We start from the raw sequence: 14,877 nt of genomic DNA, 5'->3' as shown, positions 1-14,877 counted from the left end.
ACAATTTAACCATTTATACTGTATATTTGATCAAATAAATGCAGCCTTTGAGCATAAGAGACTTCTTTCAAAAACATTTAAAAAAATCTTACCGACCCCAAACTTTTGAATGTTAGTGTATGTTTCTGAAGAGTGTAGATGCACTGTGGAAAAATGTCGTCCTACTGTATGTAATCTCTGAAGAATGTGTATGAATTCCCACAGGAGCTGGCGTGGAGCCTGAAATACCTTCTCATCACTGTCAACATTATCAGTGGTTGGCGTTTAAATGTTTGCGGCGATAAGGTAATACTGTGGACAGAGTGGTTAGTTCAGCGTGGAATAAGAGGTCTGACTTAAATACATGCTTGCAGAGCCCAGTGTCTGCTAGGGTCCAGACGTGGTGAGGGAACATTTCTCATTACTAAATCATGCTGGACCGCCCTGTCCCTAATTGAGCTGAAAGAGGGGACAAGGAGATTTGTCCTGAAATGTTCAAGTGAGTGTGAGGTGTGTTTCAGAGTGGCCTTGTCACCATTGTTCAGTTCCAGGCGCGCCCTGTGCGATGACCCACGGAAGAGCACTCTGGTAAAGGAGCGCGGATGCCCCTGCGCTGAACCCCCGCGGCAGGCGGAGAGAGGAGAAGTTTGCATGGGACGCTCCCCACGGGACGCCTTCTACGGAGCGGCAAGCGGCGGAACTGGGGTTCACAGTGAGGACATGTCAGACGCTTTCTCTCTCTCTGTCCTGCATAACCGTCTCTTCTTAAGCACACATTATGTAGTCTCCGTTCCTCAACAGCTTGTCAGGGTCTATGTGCATCATAGAGGTGAATTAAGTGCGCACACACAGGTAGATCTTGTGTGTGTGTTCGTGAGAGGAAAGGGCTGGTCATGGATTTGAAGTTTGTGCATTATACAAAATCATACTTCTAGGACTACTCGTTGGTACTTGTTTTCCATGGAAGTACTCCACTGGAGTGTCCGAATTACGTATTGGAAACAGTAGAGTTGTCAGGAAGCGTCCTGGAAGCGGTCAGTTGCTGTTGTCGTTCTTGGGCCGTTTTTGGTACCACAGAGCTGTAGGCAGATTCTGGCAGCCCATGTACTCCTTCCTCATCTCGGCCTCGGTGAGGGGTGGGGTGGAGTTACACGGAGCACCGGCCAAAGTCACGTTCACCAGACCCAGAGCAGCATCACCCAGTCGGGACGTCACAGAACTCTAGTGATGGATTAAGGAAAGAGAGAACCAATTTAAAGTCTTCAAGTCAAAAGATAGCTTTGTGTGCAAAAACAGACAGAAATATGAGTTGTTATTCCACAGAAGAACTGAAATCTAAAAGTTGTATCGACTGCAAGAATAACACATCGACGCCAAACCATTTGTCTTGTGACCATATTTCAGCTAGAAATGGCTTTTTGGATTTGGGTCTGTTCCACAGAACATGTGTAATAAGACTTAGCAGAGTAAAGTACACGAGTCGTAGGATGTAGGTTATAAACGTAGAACTACTTTGTCATTTTGGAGTTTGACAGTCTCTATCCCCTTTCACTTTTCACAAAGAAAAGAGCAGCTGTAGGAATTTCAGTAATGCGTTACAATAAGTTCCCATCAGTTAATGTTAATTCATTCATGTAATATTAATCTTTATCGTTAGTTAATAAACATAGATATGTTCATTGTTTGAGCTCTTTCATTAACAGTGCAGTAAATTGTAAAACTACGATTATTAATAAATACTATGTCAAGAAGCATAACGGACTGTTTTTGTACAGCTAAATTAACTGGATGCGGATGATCCCGGAAGCAAGACGCATTCAAGTTACAAATGGTCTTTTACATTCAAAATAAGGTGAATACCTTTTTTTTGTACAATAAAAAAGTTTAAAACGTAGTGATTCGAACAGCCCAGATTCATAAGGTATGGTTGTGTAAAGGCTTCTAAAGTCTCACCTTACTGAGGTGGTCTATGAGGCAGTCAGATGGGTGCAGAGAGGACCAGAACTCAGCTGTTTGCACCCAGGGCAGCCCGTTGAGCAGCACGACATTGACGTGTTTGAGAGATCCCATCAGTCTCTTGCTGAGGGCTCCACTGTAGCTCTGCTCCACAAAGAGCAGCACCCGACTGGCCTTGCATCCGGCTAGATCTGCCAACAGTTCCCCCACGGAGTAACGCTCCTTCAGATCTGCCTGGAGAAGAAAAAAAAACATATCATATAGAGCTTTCCTGTCATACATTATGATATGTTTTATTGATAGTTTCCCTTAAAATGCAATTTATTAAAGCAGCAATCCATGAAAGTCTGGGTGCAAACAGCTGAGTTCTGGTCCTCTCTGCACCCATCTGACTGCCTCATAGACCACCTCAGTAAGGTGAGACTTTAGAAGCCTTTACACAACCATACCTTATGAATCTGGGCTGTTCGAATCACTACGTTTTAAACTTTTTTTATTGTACAAAAAAAGGTATTCACCTTATTTTGAATGTTAATTTCTGTACATTACATTGATTTTACAATGGGTAAGGGTTGTTCTTAAGCACAACTTGAGGTAAAAGCTGTGTAATTCAAAGACTCGAGTGGATCATGCTTTAATAAAACTGTGGCAACAGCAATGTTATATGTGAAGGTTAGTATGTTTTTTTTTATCAAAAGAACTTACTATTGACTTAATATTATTAATATACTATTAATATTGTGAAATATTACAATTTAAAATAACTGTTTTCTGTGTTAATATATTTTTAAATCATTTCAAACAATTTTCAGCATCATTACTCGTCTTCTGTGTCACATGCTGATTTGTTGCTCAAGAAACATTTCTTATTAATGTGGAAAACAATTTCTTAAAGGGCTGGTTCACCCAAAAATTAAAATTGTCATTAATTACTCACCCTCATGTCATTCCAAAACCCACAAGACTTTCGTTCATCTTCGTAACACAAATGTAGATTTTTTTGATGAAATCTGAGAGCTTTCTGTCCCTCCATAGACAGCTACGCAACTACCACTTTGATGCTTCAAAAAGTTAATGAAGAGATCATAAAACTAATACATATGAATTGAGAAATATGATGAACAGATTCAATTTAGCCTTTTATTCACATATAAACATTCATCAACTCACACATCAGTTATGGTAAACGGAAGCTCAAGCATGTTCGTTTGATGTGCGAGTAATGAGGTTAATTCTCGTGTTACGCTGCACATTTGTGCTTTTTGAAGCATGAAAGTGGTAGTTGCGTAGCTGTCAATGGTTTGAAACAACAGGGTGAGTAAATGACAGAATTTTCCCTTTAATGCTGCTTCATTTTTTCAAATAACAGTATTTGAAATAGCAATCTTTTGTAACATACATTAAACATTTATATTGTCTTCCATCACTTTTGATCAGTTTAATGGATCCTTTCCTTGCTGAATAAAGGTATTAATTTCTTACAATTCCTTAAAATATAGATTACTAACCCTAACAGTGTATATTACTATTCATAAAAAAAAAAATCTATTAATAATATTAATATGAAATTATAATATAAAATATATTAAAATCAATTATGAGAGAATAATAACATTAATTTGATTATTTTCCCTCTTTCCCTCTTAATTAGTTTTTCAGTTGTATCACTAAAATGACTGTAAGGATCTTCAAGCTGGCATTCATTTGTCCTGACATTCATGCTAATGGCAGTTGTTGAAATGAACAGTTTGTCGAACTCTTTCTACTTTAAAAAGAAATGAGCAGCTTTCCTGTGGGAAGCCGAGCGTCTGGTGGCCCTGATCCTGTGTGGTCCTTGTCTCTCAAGCCCCCCTTTGTCACTACATCCCTGTCTGGGGATCAGGTTGTTGCCTTTGTCCCTAGAGAGTCTGTCCCTATTGTCATGGAAGGGTGGGCTTTACTGTGCAGTCTGCTCCCTTCTGTTTGCCCTGCTCTAAACATATGGCCGGGATTACTGACCACCTTTTTGCAAAGGATTGTGGGATTTTGGTGAGGCAACATGAGAGTACTTTATAAAAGCAATATAATTAAATGTGCGCACAGTTTCTGGAATGATTGTATTAATGATAGATGAAAGAGGCATGAGGTGGATGGCTGATCTATTGTGAGTTGATAAAAGGACCTGTCTGTGTTTAGTAATAAGATTGGGGACTTAAGATTGTGCCATATTTCTCTATGAAATTCGATCTAATCTCTCTCATCTTCCTCGTTAAGTGAGGAGTCGGCTCTGGGTTGTCCGTGTGCATTAAGGGAATAAGGTTTGATAAAGCATCCCCCTTCTTGGATGTTTGCTGCACAGGTGGCGTTCTCATTAGCAGCACTAAAAATACTCGTAACACAAGAACCACCAAAGTGCAGAGTGTCTACATATTCATCCCTTCCAAGAAATGAAACCAAATGAACAGATGAGAGTCAACCAGAAGTCATCTACCATTAGCGTAACACTTTTATCCTTTGGTTAGTGGGCGCTTTGAAGTGGTGGGCTTGGGGAAACACGTTGGATTCATTTACGGGAAGATAAGAGATTCCTAAACTCTTCTTATTCATCTGTCCTCTCTGTGCTTCCAGGAACCCCACATTTAAAACAAATCTACCTCAGCAGCACCTTCAGAATAACATAGTAGGCCTGACTGTGAAAATACAATCCTGTTACAAGAAATCCACTGAGCTAAGAATTTCTTTTTTTTTTAAACGGGGTTTAAACCACTTCAGAACTCAACAGTGAGGTTCTGAAAGATATATAAAAAAATAAATAAAAAAACCTTAGAAATAGAAATAGATTTTTAAAAAAAAAATTATGGTAACGAATAGACCATTAAAAACAGACCTACCGTGATGTCCGAGATTAAGCTACAATGTATGCTTCTGTAGAAAGCCGTAAATCAGTGTGATTTCAATTTCCTTTTTAAACAGTTGTGTTAAATGGCTTAATTCTGAGTGAAGAACTGCGCTAATCGTAGTCATAAAGAAAGAAATCCTGTGTTAAGAGAAGCTGCCAAAAGTGACACAATCTTATTTTATCTCTTCAATCTACAATTTTATTTTATTTTTCATTTATTTTATTCCTTATTACATTATTCCTGTGATGGCAAAGCTGAATTTTCAGCATCATTACTCCAGTCTTCAGTGTCACATGATCTTTCAGAAATCATTCTAATATGCTGAATTTCTGCTCAAGAAACATTTCTTAAGAACAGCATTTATTTGAAATAGAGAAATTTTGTAACAATATAAATGAAAAACTTTCACTTTTGATCAATTTAGTGCATCCTTGCCAAATAAAAGTATTAATTTCTGTCAAAAAATATATATATCTGTGTATTTGTATAATTCTAAAGTTTTTTTATTTATTTATTATATCATTGCTTTTGACTTGATTACATCATTCAAAATGCTTCATGGGATGAGTAGTTTGTTGCCTCATACACAATTCTTGTACATTTAGTCTTCTTTCATATATTAATTTTTATATAACTTTGTTTCTAATAAAAAATGTAATCTTTGACAAAATGAAAGAGAAAAATACTTTGGGAACCGAGGCCACTGTAAAAAATTGGGCAGATATTGTTGTGTTCTGTAGTGATTATTCATGTGTGTTTTTCTTTTTTGTGATACTAGAAGTTTGAACATTAACTTGTATCCAGTCCCGATGCAGAACTTGTTATACCACAGTACATGACCATCGGAATGTCTGATCAGACGCACACACACACACTCACAATGCCGTTGTTATTGCGGTCCCAAAGCAGCATGGTGCCGTCGTTGCGTGTGGGGCTGTTCAAGTACAGAACCAGAGAATCCACGCAGTGCTGCTTTCGGCAGATGTAGGAAATGTGGTTCCTGATCACCTCTTTCTCTGTGGCTGGATACATCCCCTCTGTCTCTTTAGCTGTGGAAATAAAGGCAATTCTTGAACCTGAATGTAAAAAGCATACCTCAATAAAACATGAAATGACTTGAAATGTCCTCTGACCTGCTACCTGTCCGTTCCCAGCAAAGAACGTCTTTATGTGGTCCTTATGGAAGCCGTTGTTCCTCAGCATCTGGTAGAAGAGCTGCAGGTTCTGCGCATGCCGCTGGTATGTTATCTGCTCCTGCCAGCCACCTGCACGTGCACAGGTCAAAGGTTACGTAAAAAGAGCTGCATTCCTGAGACAGCTGATAAGTCCAAGTATTCGTCCACGCAGCATTTCAAACATCAATAAGCGGATCTAGGGTCAGATCATACAAACGGGCTCTTTGAGTCTGTGTTTTTGTACCTGACAAGAGAACTGCATGATCACAGGTCTGGTAGAGGCGGCAGGACAGGTGTGTGGCCAGGCGTTGCTGATGGCACCGTCGGGTGTTTTTATTGAGCTCGCAGCTGGAGATGGGCGCGCTGGGGCTGGTCAGTGGCAAAGGCTGTGGGCATCTGGCAAAGTCTGGGTGATCTACAGCAACAACCACATCACTTAGCTTTAGGTTTCAAGTGCGCAGGATCAAAAAGTAGGAGAGAAGAATTTCAGCATGACTTCAGACCATTTTTCAAACCCAAACATGACATGGTTAACACTAAATATTATACTGTCATTTAAGGTGCGGTCACATGTACCATTCAGCACATTTTTGCGGTTGAGTTATTCCTTTAGGAATCTGTGCAATTGGGAATTTTGAGTGAGGGCGAAAGATTTCCACGTGCAGATTTCTCTCGTTATTTAGACATTACCAATAGTCAGTTATAGGAATTATTAAACTGAAATATTATGAAATATTTCTACTCGGAATCGGAATTATGCATATCAACGTAAAAATGAATCGGTGTAATTTAAACGATCAGTATACGAAACCACAATATAACAAGATTTGTTATGCAAATGCCTTATTAATAAGCATATAGTTTATTTAGCTGGCCATTAGAAAGTTAATCTATGAACTATATTGAATGTCTTTCATTTATTAGGGGTTCAAGCGTGCAGCAGTTATTGACTCATAACTCCTAAACCGTTAGGCGTAGGCTCAAGTGTCTTATATCTTTGGAATCCTTGGCTCAAGACGGACAAGACAATTTTGAGTAATTTGGGATTTTGTGAAAAACCTCCTTTTGTGCACTAGTCCTCGGCTTTTGGTTCTGGTTCCGATCGGAAGTCTGATTGTCAATAATTATCAAGACAATTCTAAATTCCGCTGCACGGTCCCTAGGGGGTGCCAAAATGTTCTATATGTCAGCGGCCACTTTTACAAAAATGGCTATAACTCATGAATGGAACTAGATATTTTCACCAAACTCGGGACTCATGTGTATGAGCTCAATCTGAGGTCACTTGAAAAGAATTGCGATCATTGGCCACTTCGTGATGCCAAAAAATATAAAAATGTCTATAACCGCCCAACCATTAGCCCAAATGAGTTGAAAATTGGCATGCGCTGTCTTTGTACGAGGTGCCACGATAATCTATGAGGACATTGGCGTATCTCAAAAAACATGGCCACCAATGAAATTTGAGTAGCTATCAGACAAGGTTACCGGAGGCTCATCAGAACGAAACTCAGTGAGAAACTCAGCTACCCAGCATGCACTGCGATATGAAACTTTTAATGTCACCATCGTTGAGATTCATATGCTGATTCTTAATCTCTGTGTGAGTTAGCATAATACCACACAGGTTTTTAAATCTGATTGTCTCAACAATGGATCTTACAGTATCACATTTCTACAATAATTAATAATGCAAAACTAATTATAGATCACCTGTTTAAACAGAGATTAGGCTCTGGATAAGTTTAGTGAATCAAGTCACTAAATTGTGAGTTTTATCATCAAAACACAACCATCAACACCTGATTATATTTTCTTTTGGCTTTTGTGCCACAACAAGTGTGTTTTATAACCACATAGTTACAGCAGCCAGAGAAGGTCAAGAGCCCAACTAAAGCAAACGCTGATCTCTATCATGGCAACTTTAATGAAACAATAAATCATCAATAACAACTTCTGTAGACGCGTGACTGAAATAAAGTCAGACTGGTTATTATAGTAATAAGTGAAGCTGGTAATGCTGTTTGTGGAGTTGTTTAATCCTCCTCTGCTGAGATCTTGAGAGATTTAACGTCTTCTTTTATCTTCAGATGATTTCATCTAAGGCTGTGGACAAAGTCAGTTGTAGTTTCTGTGTTTCTCTTTCGTTATTTCTCGTTCCTTTAATGATTCTGCTTGTTAGCAGCAGGTGTTCTTCACTAATGTAATCACTAATCACTTTAATCACTTAATTTATTGACTTCAATGTATATCTTCTTTTAGTGACCTCAACTGAAATAACTTCCGAGTACTCATAACTATTGGTTTCTAAAAAAAAAATATGAATTAAGGTAATCGGTGTCTCAAATGTTATGAGTTATCTGAAGTTATTGGATTTGACTTCGTTTGTGATATTGTGAGCTAGCAGTAACTGCAAGCACTCTGAGTTCATTTAAAGTTTGTCATTTCAGTGGTTTTACTCAATATAGTGAAGTTTCAGTTATATAGAATATTTGAATGCAGTGAAGTTTAATTGTGTATTAAGAATTATCCTTGTTTTAGTGGACTCAATTAAAATAAGTTCAGAATACTCATAACTATTGTTTTTTATCAAATTAATTGAATTGGGGTAATCGGTGTCCTCAAATGTTTTGAGTTAGCTGAACTTGTTGGGTTTTACAGTGTGTGGCTAATCGCTACACCTGTTTAGAATGTATAATGTAAACATTCTTTATTCATATGAAAATACTGAAATATGAAAATCACACACAAACCATCAACCGTCTTATTCGTGTGTTTATTAGCTTCTTATTTCAAGTGTAGAAATGTTTCTTTGGTTCGTTATTCACAGAGCACAGGGCAAGAAAATGTACAGGACAGCGTCATGCAAAGGGCAGGATTATGATTATGCTGACTAGCGTACAATGATTGACAGCTGTAGAGATCAAATGAACGTGCGATGAGTCATAAACTGATGCAAATTAGGAAGAGGAGAGACAGAGCTCGCTCTGAACGCTCTTTCAGCTCTTCAGATTGCATAATTCAGTGGGAAATAAATAGAAAGGGTATTCTATATGACAAAATATTTTGCAAACGTGGTAATAAATCAATATTTCTGCAAATATGCACACTTTTGAACTAAGTGCCATAACGGACGCTGTCTGCATGTATGTGAACACAAATAAACCGCAGTAGACATGAGTGAATTCATATGAGTGTTGATATTCTATTTCAAAAATCATACATTACAGATTGATTATTTTTGCAATCCTTACATAAATTAAGAAATTAATGTCACTGCAACCTAGTTTTATCATAAACAGAGGTCAAATATCAAAGCTGGAGTCTTTAATCTTTCTAATGATACTCAAGTTTGTCCAGATCAAGTAAGTGTGACGTTTTAAAATGCAGTGAATGTTTAACAACAATAATCTGGGGCCATCTGCAATCTTTGCCTATAAAAGGGTTAAATATCTATATCTGAAACACAAAACCACCCATTGGCTCATTCTGCGCTGTAAAATAATTATTTTCAAGGGTTTTGCATTTGAAATCATATTTAAACTTTACAAAATCATTAAAATAACATTACAAACTTCGTCAAAATTTACCTCTTCAATTGTTAATTTTATGCATTAGATTTTGCAATATCACATTATGATTGCAATGACACCTGAAAATTATATTTTAAATGGGACAACATCCATCACTTCATATCTATTGAAACATTTTGACAATTTTGTTACCCATCATATATTTCAAATATCTGTATCTAAAACAAAATGTGTGCATGTGTGTGTGTAAGCATGCTTAGTCTATATTAAGTATCATTGTTTAAGCCTTTCATTCTTTTGTGAATGTGTTTTAGCATATTCTCCATCATGGATATTTTATGGTGTCAGGCTGTCAGCCCTACATTTCGGGTTGGCCTAGACCTTAACCGCATAGTTGGCATGAAGGTCTTAAAATGCTTGAACCCCATATTTGCTGCTTGCAGCTATATTTTTCAGATTATTTTTGCATTAAGATATTAACAATGGTCAGTTATTATTAGGAGTTAATAACTGGAATTATTAAACAGAAATATTGCGGAATAACTTCCAACTTTTATTCCAAAATGACTTTAAAAGTACTGACAATTATTTTGTAGTTCATACTGTGACAGCAACAACAACAAAAACATTTTTTGGTAGCACTTTATTTTAAGGTGACACAGTTACATGCTACTACATGTACTTACTAAAGTAATAACAGTAAATTATGAATAATTACAAGTAATTAACTCTAAACCAAACCCTAACCGTAACTCTATAGTAAGTACAGTAGTTAATTAATATTTCTCAGTACTTATTTGAGTGAGTATGTAACTACGTCACCTTGAAATAAAGTGCAACCAAATGCTTTCATTGCTTGCTCCTTAGAGTCCAAAGATAATTAAACCTGTTCAACTTCACAATTTGCTGACTCACCTACACAGCGCAGGCGTTGTGTTCGGTTGCTGTCTTTCACTCCCACAACCAGAGGGAGAAAGTGAATCTCACAGAGTCCGCTGTTGTGCTCCACACGGCTGGGTCTTGCCACCGTACTCCTGCGGGCCCTCGCTCGGCTCGCCATGCGATCGCTTCGACTCCTCCTCCGCTTCAGCTGGTTCTGGCAACGTGTTTTCACAGCCATCGTCAAGCACTCCTCCCCTGTATAGATATATTGCATGAAACAGTTAATGTACATATACAATCAGCTGGGGTTTTCAACCAGTGGAAAAGCCTAGAGTATAGTTGTTTATAAAAGATACATACGCCTTTTAAATTTTAGGATAAGGATGATCATATTTGAGGGTCCGTAGCATCTAAAAGTTTAAAAACCCCTGGCCCTAGATAGTTATAGTTGTTTATTGAAACATTTATCCAAGCAACAATCCCTGATAATAAGGGATGTTTTTTGTTTTATTGCCTGGTGATCATTCAAGAACATGCCAGTGTCAAAATTTACGTGATGTTTGTGTGAAAACCCCATGACCTGGATAGATGAGAACATTCAGCGTCATTTGTCCAGGGTTTATTGCTCCGCCGCTGTCATGTGATCGTCCACCTGGCTTTAATAAGAAAGCCTGCAATGCTAATTTCTACCCTGAGAAAGTGACAAAGAGAAACTGTCCTTTCAGAAAAAGCAATAATAATGACTTTTAAACAGGCATAGCATCAGTCTGGGCAGAGCAGCTTGCATTCCTTCAGTAATCTGCCACAACTCCAAACTATCCATTCAAACACATGCCGCACTTTGGCTATTGACGCCAAGCGATTTTGATCAGTTTCACGCTGAGGAAGCCTGAATTGGACAGCAGCGCAGGAGGTGTAATCACAAGCCATTATAAATCCATTTCACTTAACAACTAAAATTGCCTCTCATAATGAAAGGTTTCCTTGGCTGGCCGTGATTTGGGAATGTGAGAGCATCAGTAGCTCTAATGAGTCTCTCTCTGTGGTCAGTTGCATCCGGAGGCCCATTACTAAAACGCAGAGAGACTCGGGATGATTTCAAATGTGGCCAGAACTAAACCCAGCTTTTCATTCCAGTCTCTGATTATCACCAAAACCTCAGATGAGATGGTCAAGCTTGGACACAGCGAGACTTGAAAACGATTCCAGATTTGAACTGAGTCACACAAGCCTTGCTGCCTTGAGCTCATATGTAAACCAGAGCATTCTTTGTTTGTCATTTCTAATGTGTTTGCTCATTATAGCCCTTCCTGAGCTTCATTTAGTCTTCAGTTACCAAACATATTTCTTGAAACTATTTCATTTGAGGAAGGCTCGAGGACAACATGTGTGCTTAGTCTTCACGAATTGTCTTTAAATGAGAGTTTATTTAAATATATTTACATAATTGCCATGGCTGTGTCCAAAGCTTAAGGCAGATTCATCAGAGAATCCTGAAAAAAACACAATATATCATGGTTTCCACAAAACGGTTAAGCAGCACATCTGTTTTCAACATTGATAATAATAAGAAATGTGTCTTGAGCACCAATTTAGCATATTAGAATGATTTCTGAAGGATCACGTTTACAATATTACTGTTTTGCTGTATTTTAGATTAAACAAATGAAAAGATCAACTTTTGTACAGTTGCGTAGGATGAGTAATAATTTACCTAACCAAACATAAAGGATTATGGGATATCATAGCCAGTGAGGGACACATCTATGTTGCCTTCAAACATTCACCAGATGATGACATCTAAGTAGCCAGGATCTTAGTATTGGATATGGATATCTCTTGATTCCTTCCTTCAAGCATAATGTTTCAGCTTCAGATGCAGCCCATATGAAATCAAATTGAAATTAAATGACTTTGTTCTAGATTTTATTAGCAGATCAGCTGCCAATGTGAGACTTTAAGACAATCTGATTACTTTAATACTTTAAAACAGTCAGTTGAAAAACAGGGGGGTTTCACAACGATGCCATAGAAGAACCAAATTTAGTTCGCCAAATAACCTTTCAGTGAACAGTTCTTAAAACAGCCATTTTTTTTCTAAGTGTGAAGAACATTTGAATAAACCTTTTCCCACTATAAAGAACCTTTCAGTGTAAAGGAAAGGTTCAATGGATGTTAAATGTTCTTCATGGAACCATTGATGTCCATAAATAACCTATATTTAAGAGCATAGAAAATAAAATGTATTAGAATAAGCTTTTATCACAACAACTTTTCTTGTCTCTTTCAGCAGTGATGGCGCAAATGTTCAAGTTTAGTGATGGGTTGACTTGTGCCCCTCACTGTGGTGAACCGGGGGCACAGCTGGGCTCTGAACCCAGTGTTAAGAACTGAACTCTCAGTCAGGAATGAATTATTGACCACTCTTATTGTGAATGCATGACTCTCGGCTCAGTCGTGCGTCTGCCCTCCACTTTCCCTGCAGGGGGTCTGTGGCCCGACTTCCTAAGAGCAGATCCTCGTGCAGACACAGCTTCAATTCACACAGCTTCATGTCACCTTTGTTTATGCCCTGAAGTGCTGCAAAAACATTTTGCAACAATGGCTTTTTATAATTCACTATTGAAATAAATCCGACTTGCAGTCTGATCCAGACCTTTGCGTGTCTGCACGCTTCTGTGATGCTTCACTGTTGTTCACTTCTGCAGGATGTTTTTCCTGTTCCTCAGTGCCCATCCCTTAAGAGTTTTATTTCAATGGATAACATGTAAATAAATATTATGCATTATAGTATTTGTACAGTGTAATTTATGCCACTTATCTGTCATTATTTTGTGCCGTTTTAGCTGCTGTAAAAACATATTATTATGGTATTATAGTAATTGATTATAATGACATATAATGTCATTATAATTAGTAAGTTGTCCCGATAGAAGCTAATGTGCACTAAAACAGAAATAATCATTTGGAACTCTCGAAATATGAACTTGTTTAATCACACTGGTAACATAAAACAATACTTTTGGTTTGAACTTGTTGGTGTAGCCTATTTTACACAGAGTTATCATTATCCATATTGGATGGTGTGAAAAGTCTTGAACAGAACTGTTTAATTCTAGTTTGCCCCTTTAAATCTGTATCAGAGTTCAGTGAAACATATTTGGGTCTATTATTAATGTATTATGTCTCATATAAATCATCGTGCACGTGAACATGTCAGTAGTCACATTGATGGCCAGACCATTCACATTTATTCAATTGTTCAATTCGATTTCAAACTATTGTTACATTTAAACTAAACAAACTAAACAAAAAAGAGCTATGCATTTATTATTTGATAATCTCTTTTCACTGACAATATCAGAGTCAAAATAATTTGGGTCTTACTGATATCTGATTTATTTTGCTCTCTTGCAACTGTTTTGAAACTTCTTACATTGGGCTATCTGAGAGTATTGGAAAATAGGGAATAAATGGGTTAATTTATTGGGTTCAGTATTAAGAACTATAAAGCAAGACTTGCAGCATGGTCATTTTTGTACATCATTTTATATTCATTCACTAAAGCAAAATTCTATGCACTCGTAATTTTAATTCTCAGGTTTGACAGATCAGATTCGGTTCACTCACCCAGATAAATGCCGTCCATATGAGCACATTTCTTCTTGGTTATGTTGAAGTCCACATAGAACAGAACGACCGGGTGTCCGAAACTCTCTCCGGGACTGGGGTCCAGTAGCAGCACGGCGTCATGCGCGCTCGCGCCGGGGTACAACTCTTCATTCGTCCTGCTCACATCATCCGCGCTCGCGTCCGCCGAGAAGCCGCTGTGCTTGGACTGCAGCGCACCGCTCGAGTAGGAATCCGGCAGGATCGCCAGCACTTTGCCCGAGCCGGACTCGGACACGTACACGACCACCCCGCTCAGGTGCAGGTGGGACATCTTCTTGCACTCGCTCTCCGGTAAGGAGACCCTCCGGCACAGGTTGAGCTTCAGGTACTGAAGCCCAGTTCTGACCCAGCGGTCCAGACGAGACCCGCAGCACTCGCCAATGAGTAAAGCGCAGAGAAGAAGAGAAACGCACTGGAGCTTCATGCTTTGGCTGTGTAAAGATCTCTCTTGATGTCCTCGGTTGTGTTACTTTTAGGCAAAGTTACTTTTAAAAGAGCTTTGGAGGTGTTTGTTGGACACTCCGGGGTCTAGTGAAGTTTGGAGAGATGCCGCTGTCTTCATTAAAGGTGCTCAGAGCAGCATCCAGAGATGGAAAGTAATGTGCTGGAACTCCATCCCACAGGCTCTGACATGCTGTTAAACGGAGGAGGGAGGGAGAGAGAGAGACAGAGAGAGAGAGAGAGAGAGGGGGGGGGGGGGGGGGGGTGGAGATGACTGTCAGGTAATTCCCATTATCAAGAAGACATTTTAAACATTATCTGACACGTTTTAAGTTCATTTGAAATTGCAAACTTATGAAA

General features: G+C 38.4%; 2 protein-coding genes across 3 annotated transcripts in view; one reads left to right on the top strand and one right to left on the bottom strand.

The window, feature by feature from the left end:
• ttll4 (tubulin tyrosine ligase-like family, member 4) overlaps positions 1–14,877 on the top strand; it is a 33,657-nt gene that overhangs the window by 1,857 nt on the left and 16,923 nt on the right. The window contains exon 1 of one of the 2 annotated variants that reach the window (XM_084421348.1): positions 575–691. The exons of the other annotated variant lie outside the window; for it this stretch is intronic. The gene's annotated coding sequence lies outside the window, so the exon portion shown is untranslated. Of the gene's footprint in view, positions 1–574; positions 692–14,877 lie in introns of those variants that run through there. 2 annotated transcript variants of the gene reach the window in all.
• LOC311298826 (uncharacterized protein) lies at positions 687–14,500 on the bottom strand (the record flags this gene model as incomplete). Its single annotated transcript, XM_084422079.1, has 7 exons — positions 687–1,200; positions 1,933–2,169; positions 5,694–5,863; positions 5,948–6,079; positions 6,234–6,404; positions 10,438–10,659; positions 14,035–14,500. 7 exons carry the CDS (start codon positions 14,498–14,500, stop codon positions 1,015–1,017), a joined length of 1,584 nt encoding a protein of 527 aa, XP_084278205.1. The 3' UTR covers positions 687–1,014.

Source organism: Rutilus rutilus (assembly GCF_951802725.1).
Source record: "Rutilus rutilus genome assembly, chromosome: 10".
Lineage (NCBI taxonomy): Eukaryota > Metazoa > Chordata > Actinopteri > Cypriniformes > Leuciscidae > Rutilus > Rutilus rutilus.
Note: the sequence above shows the minus strand (reverse complement) of the source record. Positions and strands in the feature narration are given on the sequence as shown.